We start from the raw sequence: 13,986 nt of genomic DNA on the forward strand, positions 1-13,986 counted from the left end.
CTTCTCTTTTGTTTGTTTCTACATTCTGGAGTGTTTCCATCTTCTCCTCCCAAGGCATCTCTGCTACCCCTGAGGTACAGTCAACATATATTATTACTCATCAGAGTATTCACAGAATCAAGACATGAGCTGAAAGTCTATGGTGGCACTCAATAATTACTCTATAATAAAAAAATAGAATGAATAAAACATTAATGGATTACATAATATTACAAAAAAAATGTACAAAGACAAAGCGTACTGTCTCATTCACCTGAAAATTTCACTGTACATTTGCATTCTAGGCCAGATTCAGTCTTTTTAGCCTGGGTACATTTCATAGCAACATTTCACACTGTGACCATCTGGTCCATTAGATGTAAATACCGATTTGGCAGACACTTTGGGGGTATAAGCATAGTTGTGGGAATAAAATGAAGTTCAAAAATATTACCACCCAAAGGATGTATTTAAAGCCACCCATCTCTTATTAAAATTAAAAACATGACATTGTCCTTCTTAAAAGGACATTTTAGCATTCTTACAAATGGAGAATATGCAAATAGTTTGAATTTCCATTAGACCTCCATTTATTTGTCACCTCTAAATAGACTCCCAACCTCAGGAAAAAAACATCCACTCATCAGAAAATCTATTGCCAATTTAACATAGGAAAATCTTCTTACAATTAACATAAATAGAATATGTCCTTTTAAAATGTCATGGCACTAAGTCAATTCAGGTACCTTTTTAAAACTCATTTGAAGGTACAGTGTTCCCAACAAATCTGTGAACTGGCCCCATTTGCAAAGGCCACTAAAGTAAAACCTTCTTTTTAATCATAAAATGATAGATGGTGCCATAGAAGCCATCAAATAAATATTCATTTTAAAACAAGTTTTTTTTATCCATTGGAGATGACCTTTATTCTAAAATCTCTAATACTTTTCAAAAATGAAAGGTATTGCTATAGTTGCAAATTAATGATTTTATAGACATCTACTCTATTCAGTGAATGCTTTTTAAAAGAAAATAATGGAGTTATCAAGCTGCTCAGAACAAAAGTACCTTCTGATTGTCAGCTCCATATTCTAAAAGAGCAGGTTAATTTCTCTGAATCTCACAGTTGGAATTCTCTAACACTAACTGGCAGTTTCCACCTAGTGATCAGGCAATTGACTAAAATAAATTATACATAAAGCTGAAATTCCTAATAGTAATAAGACCCCTTCATGAGATAATCACACCAGCAAAAGCACTCATCTGTTGGCTACAACTCTACAGGGTCTTGAAATTATCTTATAAAAGCACACCTCCAGAAATGTTTTTGTTTCTAGTCTCATGTCAGAGCTAATGTGGCAGTGTTCATAGTACTAGGCACAAAGCAGGAGCTTCTAATAAATCCACTTAGTTGACTTGTTGATTAAACTGGAGACACTGTTGATAGAACACTAGCATCAATGCTGTTTGCAAAGTGAAAGCTTGGTGAGGTTCTCATTTTAATACAAACAGCCCACAACTATTTAGAAGCCCTACTTATGTACCTGGAGCTTGGCATAGAAAGGTGGTATAAAGTGAAATTCTTGTTCCTCTGGACTTTAAGGTGAGTTTGTTACAGAGTTAGGACCTTCTGAAAAACGGAGGCAGTGTGAAGACCCCCTTCAAACCCTGATTCTTGTGATCAAGTCAGAAAGATTTCAGACATGTTGCTCAGAGTAATAGGAATGAGTTTATTGAAGGGATACAAAAGGGAAAGGGGACCCTCTCAAGCGAGAGTGAGTCCTCTCAGAGAGGAGAGGGACACCGTTCCTTTCCTGCACTCCAATTTTATTTGGGATCCCAGAGAAGTTTCCAGAGAGCCCTGCCCAGGTCCACCTCTTCACTTTTGATTGACAGCAGGATGACATCAGATTTTCAAGTACCCACTCTCATGGCACCTCCAGGTCACTTTGGCCCATGTGGACTGGTTCTAATTGGATTCTTAACCACACATTCTTACAAATTTTATGGGTAGGAGGACCTATCCTTATCTCCCAGTTTTAGGATCCGGTCACAAAAGCCTCCTGGTTTTCTTCCATCAACATTTATTTCAGGCCTGCATTTCTCCTGCAGATAACAGGCAGTTTGCTGAGGAATGTGACATATCCTGTCCACTTAGCCCAGGCAGGGCTGCAAGTGAATTGCATCTTGGAAAAGAAAGCATGTGGGGTCCAGAGGATGGGCCCATTTTTTAAAATTATTTTCTTAATCTTGTCCAACAATTCACATCAGTCTGTCCCATAAAAATTGAACTCACATAAACTTTGTTAGTTAGCTTTTCTTCACTGTGACCAAAATACCCAATCAGAACAACTTAGAGAAGGGAAAAGTTTATTTTGGTCTCATGGCTTCAGAGGTTTCAGTTTGTGATCAGCTGATTCCATTGCTCTAGGCCTGAGATGAGGTGGAGCAGCATGGTGGGAGGGTGTGGTGGAGAAAAGCTGTCAGATCAGGGTAGCTGGGGAACAGGAGCAGCCAGGGGAAAAATACTGAATCCCCAAGGGCACACCCCCAGTGACCTATTTCATACTGGTAAATACTGCCTGGTTAATACTCAGTAATCCATCGACCCATTAAAAAGATTAATCAACTGATGAGGTTACAGCTCTCCTAATGATCATTTCACCTCTGAACATTCTTGCATTATCACATGAGCTTCTCATGAGACACCTCATATCTAAACCATAATATATGCAAAGTAAATAGGGAAAAATCATTTCTGGGCACCATAATACTGGCTACAAATAAATTTCTACCAGAAAGCCATGTATAAGGGGGTGCTTTATTAATAATATGAAAATAGACTAGAGCTTCATGTGTAGGAATAATTGCATTAGGTAGAAGAGAATGGAGATATTTCAAGTGAATTTATTAACTAAGTAAAAAAATGGTGATGGGAAAGCATATAGTTCATGAAGAAGTAGTGATTGCTATGGTGAACTCCCAATGTTTGCACCATTATGACCAAGGTATTTATTGTCCTGGCTGTCTAGAGTGTTGATGACTGACAGCTCATAACTAAGTTCTCAGCATTATCCTAAGCTGAAGAGACCCTAACTCTAGATATGGGGTCAGCCCATAGCCAGTGCTTAGCTGATTCAGGATTGTAGGGTCTTACCTCTGATGCCCCAATTCAGAACATCTCTGAAGAGCTATCCAAGCTCCAGAGTATCCCAGAGCATTGGTTGAGGCCTTCGATGTGATTATGTCACAGACCAAGTTCTTCCCTTATACAATCCTGTCTCTCCCCTGCTTCAATAAGTGTTGATCAAATGGACACATCCCAATAAACCTTGCCTTTAAGAATTCTGAGTTTGCTTTTCTATAGAGAACCCAACATGTGATTAAAAGAAGATACTGAGAAGACCATTCTGACTGCATTCAATTGTAGAGAACCTACATTTGACAGGCATATGTGGAGCTATACTCTGTACCAGGCATTGTTCTAATGCTGGGAACATGGCAGTGAGCAAAACAAGTCTCTTCTCATATAGTCTGATGTTTTGGTGGGGTAAACCTAAAAAAACAGCATATCAAGTGATGGCAAATGCTAGGACATAGGTGGAATATGTGCCTAAGAGTGAATTAGAGGGGCTGGAGTTATGGCTCACTGGTAGATTGCTTGCCTGGCATATGTGAGGTCCTGGGTTCAATACCAGCACCACATATAAATAAAGAAAATAAAAGATCCATTGACAACTAAAAATGTATTAAAAAAAAAAAAAAAGAGTGTATGAGACTACTTTGATAACTTTCCATAAAAAAGGTTCTCTAAAGAGGTGATATGAGTAGAAAGCTAAATAACAGAATAATTCATAATGGCATCTAGGGGAGAATATTGCAGACAGAGTAAACAGCAAATGCAGAAGACCCTGTTACAGAAGTGGACTTGGCATGTTTGGGGAAGAGGAAATGAGATCAGAATAGTGTTGAGAGATGGAAGGATCAGATCATATTTTAGTGTAAGCAATAACATGTTATTCTAAGTGAAATGAGAAGATATTGAAGGGCTTTGAGTAGGATTGTCCCATGACCATATTCCTATTTTGAAAGGACTCCTCTCCTTTTTATGTAAGGAAGAGATTGGAAAGGAGCAAGAGTGGATATGGAGAGGCTATCAGGAGACTGTTACAGAAGTGTGAGCCAAGAATATTGATGACATAGATTGAAGGTTATCACTTGTCATGGTTTTTCTGGGACTTTCCCTGTAGAGTTTTGAGCAAATCAGAATAGTTGGTCACCAGACTTCAACTACAATGGTATTTCTATAAGTGGGGAGAGGTAATCAGATTCAAGATGCTGAGGAGGCAGTAAGAAAAAAGTTTGGGTAGTTAGGGTAGAGGCAAAATACAGAGCTTCTTAAAAGTCAGGAAGAGGGGTTTGAACCTTTGGAATATTCACATGGCATTGGTTTGCAGCCTGCATTGAACTTTGGAAACACTAAATACTTTTTCATAAGAGTATTTTTTAAAAGTATGACAGACGAGGTTATGGCTTGATCTCAAACACTGTGGAGCTGCGGGTGGGAATGGAGTTGATGACGATAGTACTGAGCTCATAGTGTCTGGTAGGGACAGTGGTGGTAGCGGTGGTGATAGTGGCAAACACCATATGGAGGTGGTGGTCATGCTGGAGGTGGAGATAGTTGAGGTGGTTAAGGTAGAGATCATATTGATGATGACAGAAAAAGGAAATGAAAGAAAATATCCAGACTGTGCCACATTTATGGGAAAAAAAAAGTCAAGACTTGTGGGTTAAATGAATACAGGAAAACAGAGAGAAGGGGACTTGGTCACTGAAAACAGATTAATTAGTGACCCTGACTGGAAGGGGTGTTGGAAAGGAGAACACTCAAGGGGAGGACTTTAACAATTAATTTAAAGTAAAAGTGGAATATCCAAATGGATGATCAGTTGCGCTCTTAATTTCTGTCCTTCAACATAGCCATTTAGTAGTAAAGAAAACAATTTTGTGTCAAAAGATCTTGCTTCAGTTTCTCACTGGAATACTATGAAACCTATAACCTCTGACTTGCAAAGTCTTCACTTATAAGTGGACATATCAGCACCCTCCAGGGTGTTATGCAGAACGCTAGACAGAATTGTCAGGCAGCAGTAAGGATCTGTGATTTAGATTTGTTTATCTTTTTTCCAAGAAACTTTTCCCCCCATCATCACAACCTCAAAGGAAACTTTTTCTCTAACAATTTAGCAAATCTTGGTTTCTAGAATTTTGCAGTAATAAAATGTTGTAAATTAATATTTGTATATTGCTTCCAAACTGACTTGTGAAGTTACAAAATTAATTTGTTGTAAAACTGTTCACATCAATCAGGTCATTCCAGTTCTTCCGTGTAGATGCTAATAGATAGGGTGAAACCTCTGCAGCTAGAACAGACTGTGGAACAAAGTACTGTTCCCGATCACAGAAGCAATGAAAGACTTCACCGGAGAAAGGACATACTTCTTTCCAACAATTCATATTCTATGAGCCCTTAAGATTCAACAACACTGGCTTACCGTGTATGCCAAGAACTCCTTGTTCCCATGTTATCCACAGCATGTGAAAAAAGTTTTGATCATATTTGCAATTGTCCTAAATCAAGGAGTCTAGTGTCCAACCATCATGTAATAGGACAAAAGTTTACCTGATTCTCAAAATTTTAGAAAATTTTTAAAGATGAGTTTTAAAGCATTAGGAAAAGCACACACTCATACCAGATAATTACAGCTCAGAAAATTTACTGGGGCTGGGGAGATAGCTTAGTCAGTAAAGTGCTTGCCTTGTAAGCACAAGGCCATGGGTTCCATCCTCAGCACCCAAAAAACACACACAAAAAAAAAATTTACTAAGGCAAAGGCTCATATGTACTGGATACTTTCCTTGCCTGTTTCTGGAAATGAGTTTCTCTCTATCTTGATGCCATGAAAGACAAAATTCCAGAAAGAAAAGGAAAAAAGCTGTAAACAGCTTGAAAATAGCTTGTAGATCCAAAAGTAATAAAATTTAAACTTTGAAAAGTAAATTCAGTTAATATAAAAATACATAACTAATCTGGCACACCAATTATGATAACTTTGTAAGCAAATGAAAAATTTTCCCTATTAAAGTCCTTTAATTAATGATTAAATGTAGATCTATAAAAAATGCCATAATACACCCTTCTTTATATTTCTCTTTCTCACAAAATACCCCTCATTTTTACTTTTAAACACTCATTTTTCCTCCATCTCATAGTTTTAAAATTACAGATAATTACACATATTTCTCCTTGCATCAGGGTTTTTCATACTCTATAAATGCTTTCTTCTGAAGCTAAATATTATCTAAAATCTTCTAAAATTCACTATGTATCATAAGATTAAAGAACAGAATGCCTGAAAGAAAGTTGTGGCATTTTTTTATTTTAAAATAATGGACATGCCCTGAAGTCAATCTTGGAGTTCAACTATGAGCCAGAGGAGGAGTATGACATCAGAGAAGGGTCATGTCTGACACTACTGCAAAGGTTAGAGTAATCCCACCCTGCAGTTCAGCCAGCTCCTCCAGGAGGCTGTCCTGGAGAACAGGCATATTCCACCAAAAAGAACTGTCCTGCTAATGAGCATTTTGAATAGCAATTTTGTCCATTTCTATTTCTCTTATCTCATAAAGTTCAGATGAATTTGCCATACTTTGCGTTAATTTCCATGATATTACCTCCCACTTATTTTCAGAGATTATGAAGAGAAATGTATTCCACTAGACTCCCCTGGTGTGTAAATTAATTCCTAGGGGCGAGTGGGCACATAAGGTGAACTTGGTACAAGTAACTCCCTATTGTCTTATACTAATGGAAGGGAGTTATGACCTCAGTAATTTCAAATAGGTATATTATCTAAAGTTTCCACCTATTTACATTTGAAAATGTATGAGAAGTGTTATCCAGGCAAGGAATCAGCCTTCAAGGTGGGTACAGCCATGAGAGAGAATTAAGACATGCAAATAGCAATACAAAAACAAAGCTCTTCTGCCAGATGTGGTTGTGCACACCTGTAATCTTAGCGGCTAGTGAAGCTGAGGCAGGAGGATCCTGAGTTCAGAGCCAGCCTCAGCAACTTATCAAGGTCCTAAGCAACTTAGTGAGACCCTGTCTCAAAATGAAAAAGTAAAAAATAAAATACAAAAAGGACTGGAGATATGGTTCAATGGTTAAGTGCCCCTGGTACCAAAAATTAATAAATAAAAAGCTCTTATTAACATAGAGGTATATGGTAAGATGTAAGATGTTATGGGAACTTGAGAAATGAAAGAATAGAGACCATAAACACATGTGGTACTGTTTCCGTAGGGGCATTACTTCAGCAGAAAGTGGTACCTTTTCTCCTTCTCTTCCTCTCCTCCCCCCCATAACATCTTACCTGCAGATAAATTATACCCTTTCTCTTTTGAAAGATGGATATGTTGAGTACCCCAAAATAAGTAGTTAAACTTCTTCACATTGTTAAATTACCTCTAGATAGTTATTTCTACATTGAAGACTAGCTGATGTCGCACATGTGTCAGGTTATAGAAAAGACCAAATATAGTCCTCATCTGAGTATATATAGCATGAGAAGTCCTTAGTATGGGCGCTTCCGTACCCCCACTCCTATGTTAAAAAGTTTATCTGCAGAAATCTGACACAACTCTTACCTCCTTCTGAATCAGAATTCACATTTCATAAGAGAAAACACTAAGAAATAAACTCTGATTTGACATACAGCTAATTCCTTATGTTACAAAGCAGCATGGAGCCTCCTGGATCTGAGAAGGGCACAGCACACCCCTCTCTCTCTTTCACACACACACACACACACACACACACACACACACACAAAGGTGAATGCAAATTCTACTCTTGAACAACAGCATGGTTCTTTCCTGGTAATCCTAGAGAATAATACATAATCCTACAGAACCCAGAGTCTCACTTAAGATGGGGGAATTAATAGGAGTCCTTTCAGGGAAAGGGGGGAAAGTTTAATCATTTTAAATATAACATCATTTGTTCCAAAACACCTTAGTACAGCACTGGTGAATTTTTTTTTTTTTGTGCCTAAAATATGATATAATGAAATAAGAGTTATGATAAGAGTTATGAGAGTCTTCACATTGCTTAACGATGCGTTTCAATTTTTACAAATTTTAGATAAGGCAAAAGAAAGTGAGACTTCTTCATTTGAAATGAATAAAACAAAGTGCAAAACATATTTAATTTCATTTCAGTTATTAGGAATTCAGAATTTTCATCAATAAATAGAATTAATAAAACACAAATGTAAACCTTTTTTCCCAAAACCATAAATATAGAATGTTAGGCATAATCCTATTTGATATGTAAAAAGACAAAAATTTAGGTCAGTTGACTCTACTAAACAAGTGTTAAGCACTTTTCAAAGCTCTTTTGTAAAGTAATAAAATTTTGTTGAGCATTTTACAGTGCTAATCTCTCTGAAAAAGTCATTTGGGACTCATTTCCAGTACCATTGAATTATAAATATATTTTGATGGATGTTAAAATATAAATGGTCTTTTTTAAAAACTGGTATCAATTTTGATGATTCCTTAATGAATAAAAGAACCACTGAATAAATGCCAATGATCCTAAAAATTTTCTAATTGTCATAACCCTCCTCTCTCGAGGAGATTATATTCAATCACCCTTATCTGAAAAATTGTTAATACCTTTTTTATTGGCTTTCATAGCAAGAGAAATTGGGTGACATCTGCTTCTCCCTCCGCTATGTACCTACTGCTGGTAAACTGACTGTCGTCATTCTGGAGGCAAAGAACCTGAAGAAGATGGATGTGGGTGGCTTATCTGGTAAGTCCTGGTGATTGCTGATTTTTTTAAATGCAGTTTCATCATGGATACCAAATGCATAGCACACATGCTGTGACTCCCCACTCCTTAATTGATCATGGTCCTCTTTCCTACTGAGCCTGGAAGCAGTCTCAGAATCCATCCCAACGCTGTGCCCCAGGAAGCCACTCTCAATTTATTGGAATTGGCATCAAAGATAAAATCTGTTTTCCTTCTTCATAGCCAAAGTATCAATTGTCATTTCTATGGCATTGAAAACTGAAAATCTTCATTTCCCTTCTGAAAGACTCTGCTGTGACAGATTATAGTTAGAGGGATTTTTTTTTGTCAAAACGCACCCAAGATATAAAAAAATGTATCCTTCAGAGACTTGTTCATTAGGTATTTGATAGCGTAACATAATTTTTTGGGGGGGGCATAGTAATGCTTTGCTATTTTATTTTTTTATTAAAATCTTTTTTATTTTTACAGACTGCATTTTGATTCATTGTACCCCAATTTTTATAATGCCATTTCATTAAAGGCTCAACCTTTCTTTTATATATGAATAATTTCTGTTTGAAAGTGGATTCCCATGATAATGCTTTCAGTACTACAACTTAGAATAAGGAGGGAGGCTTTGGAGTTCAGACTACTATACAACTGAATCATAATAAATACAGTGAGTGAAAGTACATTCTTGTTCCAAAGCAAAGTCAAGTCAAGGACTTGTCATTTCCATGGTTGAACATATTTTTTTTCTCTTCTCTGTATGATTAAATCAATTATATTTTTAATGTTCCAGTAAATCATTAAAGTGTGAGGAATTTTTCTGGTATGCCACAAGGTCATCATAAGTAGACTACAGTTGACATTGTTTCTGGCCATGGATTTACAACGGTTACTACTCATTATTTAATGCTTTCTCTAATATAAGTATTGCAAACTTCAAAAGGTCACACTAATACAGCATGGTGATATTATATTCCAAAACACAACAGCTAAAAAATGATAAACTTGAGTTTCCACTTACTGACCCACTAATTTGTCAACCAATTTCCCCTTGTACCTAAGTTTACTTCTCTTTATAAATAAGCCACCTGGGAAAGATACACTAATTCTTTCCTGTCACCAAGACCCTATTTAATAATGTCCTGTTTTCATTACCTAACAGCATAACAAAGCAAATTTGGAGCAATGAGCATAGTTTCTGCTGAAAATATAAAGAATATTTAATATACCTAGGTGAAAAAGATGCAGAGGAATTTTTAACTACAATTATAGTATACTCTCAGATTACTGCTTAATATCATAAGGTCTTCACATACCTTTGACCTTTCCATCCTTTTGTTCAACAGTCACATGTCAGTAATTGTTCCTTTGTATCTTCTCATAGGCTCCATTCCTAACTTCCATGCCAACCACATTCTCATCACCATGTCAAGTACTCCCTAGTCTTTCTAGTTTATCTTGTGTTCTTCAACAGAGTTCCAGAGCAGTATTACCATAAAGTCAATAATGATTCAGAGTCCCTCACTTGTGCTGGCTTCTCTCAAGTTCTTAAAATTCTCATGGTCACAGATATTTCAACTGCCATTTTTAATCACAGTTTGCTGTCTCTTTCCACGTGACTTCTCCTTCACTGCCCATCCCTTCTTCTTCTATAACATCAGAGAAGCTGCAGGGATTTTCAGGATTCAGCTGAGGAAACCTGGGTCTAGCAGGCTGTATTTACGTGCCTTACATTCATAACCATATATAACATGTATTGCTTACTGCTAGCAACCCAGCAAAGGAAGGGAATCTGGGATGGCTCCCACCACACACTGTACTAACTCAGCAGTGTGACAGAAAAGAGGTAAGGTCAGAGGTCAGATCTAATTTAGGATTTGTAATTTTGTATCCTTTTCTCTAAAGAAAATCATCAAAACTATATTAATTTCAGAACCTGCACAACCTACTTTCATCCCCTCACTTGAATTACCTGGAATGATTTTGTTTAATTATTAAATATTAAATAAAGATACTCACAGGGTAAATACCCATAGAGAGATCTAGGTTTTATTTTGTTTTTGTTTTTGTTTTCTTATTTTTTACAGACTGCATTTTGATTCATTGTACACAAATGGGATACATCATGTCGTTTCTATGGTTGTGCACGATGTAGATTCATACCATTCATGTAATCATTCATGTACATAGGGTAATGATGTCTGTCTCACTCCACCATTTCTCATACCCCAACTCCGTCTCATTTAAGACATCTAATTTTAAGGATTTCCTGCTGCCTACTGAATTAAATTATAACCACTGTAACTACATAATGTGGACAATTTCACACTGTCATTCCATATCTCGTTGCATCCAAATGGACCAGCACACTCTTCTCCAAATTGGCAGTGCAACTCACTGCCTCCATTCTTTGCTTAAGTGGTTTCCTTTACCTGGAATTCCCTTTCTTCAACCAATGTCTAGCTCAATCCTACCCATTCTTCAGGCCCAGCTGAAGTCTCATTTCCTTCTGTGCAAGCACTAGGTTCACATTAGTGGACAACCATCAAAAGGCCCCACCTTCCTGCACCTTGCATTTTAATGTAGAGCGATAGATGAGAAGTCAATAAATGAAAAAGCTTATAGTAAGGTGACCAATGCTATGGAGAAGTAAAGCTGGTAAGAGGATAATGAATGTTGGAAGTATTTACAAATGGGGTGGTCAGGAAAGGGCTGATGAGTAGATGATACTTTGGCAACAACCTGGAAGAGGAGCAGAAGTGAGGCCTGGGATCACGTGGGGAGAGAGAAAGTTTTAGGTGGTGGAACTCTGTGGAGCCATTTCTGATCCATCCCCTAAAATAAATCTTTGTCATTTTTAAATGCCACTAGCAGTTTGTTTATACCTCTGTAACATCGCACTTTTCTCTCACTAGGCCGTGTTCTGTATTTATGTCTCTCACAGTTCTCTGGCTGCCTGGTAGCACTAAGCATAGCTGCTGAATGAATAATGAATTATTTACAAAGGAGCTATGGCCTGAAAAAACAGGTCCTGCATTTCAAATTTGTTTAACCTACTTACCATTAAAACAACTTTAAGCATTTGGATGGTCTGTCTCCAAAGTAAGTTGACCTATGTACAAGGAGACCAAAATTATATAATAAGATCATTCCAGGTAATCCAAATGCCAAGCTACATTTACTGGAAATGGCTAGTTAATTGGAACCAAAGTAGGATGTTTGCCAAGGTTTAAACCCCACTCTGCCACTACTAGCAATTTAACATTGAACAAGTTATGTAGCTCTTCTAAAGCTCATATGCATTATCCATGAGGTAGTAGTGATAAGGGGACATTGTAGATAAGTTTGAGAACTAAGTGACAGCACAGAACCTGAAACAGCTAGGGCTCTTTAAATATTTTTGTAATTATTTCTATTAGTAACTTTATCAAATCTTGGGATAAATATGCAAAATGTGAAAACAACAGATGGTTTAACAACTTACTGGATTCAATGGGGAAAAAACAATCCACCCATTTGATAGAATTGTCCAATTAATTCTATCAGTAGGCCCATGTTTTGAATAGACCCAGTAGTGAATTAAGACAAGGTAAGGAATTAATCATCAAAACAGTGAAGAAAATAAGAAATCTTTTTTAAAAGTAATTTTTCTTACTACTCTTTGACAGGATCAGTTTATTTCCCTCCTACTTAGTTAATTCAAAATACACTGCACAAAGATTTTCACCTCTATCTTGTATCCACGTAGTAAATGATGCAGATCTCAGGCCTTCCTACCTCACAAAGACAAGCCCAATTAGTTGCTTCCTTTGAATCATTTGTATTCCAATGCCCAAGAACTTGTAAGAAAAAAAAAAAAGTGGGGGAGGAATATCTAAATCTAACTACTTGGATTGAGATCTTACAGACTACCAGTCTCTTTTTCAGGGGCAGTTAGTACAGAAGGATATGAGTAGTTTTTGTTTTGTTATTTTGGTTTTGGTTTTGTTTTTGCCTGGTACTTAGAGGAAAATCAAGTCTTCTGCCTAATAAACATCAAGTCTCTCATTATCTTCACTGCCTTTCATATACCTGTTAGGAATAAATCTCTCTGCAAATAATTTTAAAAAATCTATAACTCTCTTTTGTTAGTGCAAATTGTGAAAGAGAATTAAGAGGTCTAAGAAAGTGAAGGCTTTAGAAAGGTTGAGAATTCCCAAAGGCATAAGATTGTATGTCTCATGGTTTTGAGCTATATTGGTTTTTAAGATTCCAATTTGTATTGTGTAGACCCCACATCAGAAAGTAATCAAACACTTGGCTCCTAATTGAATTTCTTGCTCTTATTTATGTCACAGCAATTATGTTCCTCAAGTTTTGGGGATTTTTTTGTTTTGATTTGGGGGGTTTTTTTTGGTTTTTTGTTTTGTTTTGTTTTGTTTTATTATCTCAGAAATGTGAGACTTCTGAATATAGTTTTAATGAGGAATGTGAGGACTAACTTCAGTTCTGACTATTACAAATTGAATAAAATTGTCAAAGTTTTCTACTTAATAAAGAAAAAGCTAAACTTCTGAATCAGTAAAATGGACACAATTAAGTAGAAGTTCTATTTCACAACTAAAGTCAGATCATATTTTTAACTATTAAAAATTGAATTATTAATCATAGAATGCTTTCTAATATAGAAATCCTTTTCTTATTTCTTGTTTCTTCCTGTGGTTCTCATGATAGAGCTGTTAGGTCGTTGATGAAAGTTATTCTTATCAATTTTACCACTGAGAAAATTAAACCTTGAAGATTTTAGATGATGTTATACCATCTTGCTCCATGTGGCACATAGACCAAAAAGAAATATTTTTAATTAACTAACATTCGAAGTTAAAAGTTTAATAGGTACAACTAAAGTTCAGGTCCCCTGACACCCAATGAGAACATTTTCTACCACACCATTCAGTTTTCTCCACAACCCCCACTCCACATTAAGTTAGGGGAAGACTTTTTCAGGGGCAAGTTAGTACAGAAAGATATGAGTAGGTTTTGTTTTGTTTTTGCCTGGTACTTAGAGGAAAATCCAATCTTCTGCCTAATAAACATCAAGTCTCTAGCTTACTAAAGGTGCCTCCCCTGTCTATAGCTGCAATATCAAGATG

The 13,986-nt window shown here is 36.5% G+C and overlaps 1 protein-coding gene across 2 annotated transcripts in view; it reads left to right on the plus strand.

Annotated features, from left to right (window-relative positions):
- Positions 1-13,986, plus strand: part of SYT1 (synaptotagmin 1) — a 344,348-nt gene that overhangs the window by 243,003 nt on the left and 87,359 nt on the right. For both annotated transcript variants that reach the window (XM_079141181.1, XM_079141182.1), the window contains exon 7: positions 8,746-8,863. In XM_079141181.1, coding sequence (XP_078997307.1) covers positions 8,746-8,863 — 118 coding nt within the window. The remainder of the gene's footprint in view (positions 1-8,745; positions 8,864-13,986) is intronic.

The sequence above is a fragment of the Sciurus vulgaris genome, assembly GCF_902686455.1.
Source record: "Sciurus vulgaris genome assembly, chromosome: 5".
Classification (NCBI taxonomy): Eukaryota; Metazoa; Chordata; class Mammalia; order Rodentia; family Sciuridae; genus Sciurus; species Sciurus vulgaris.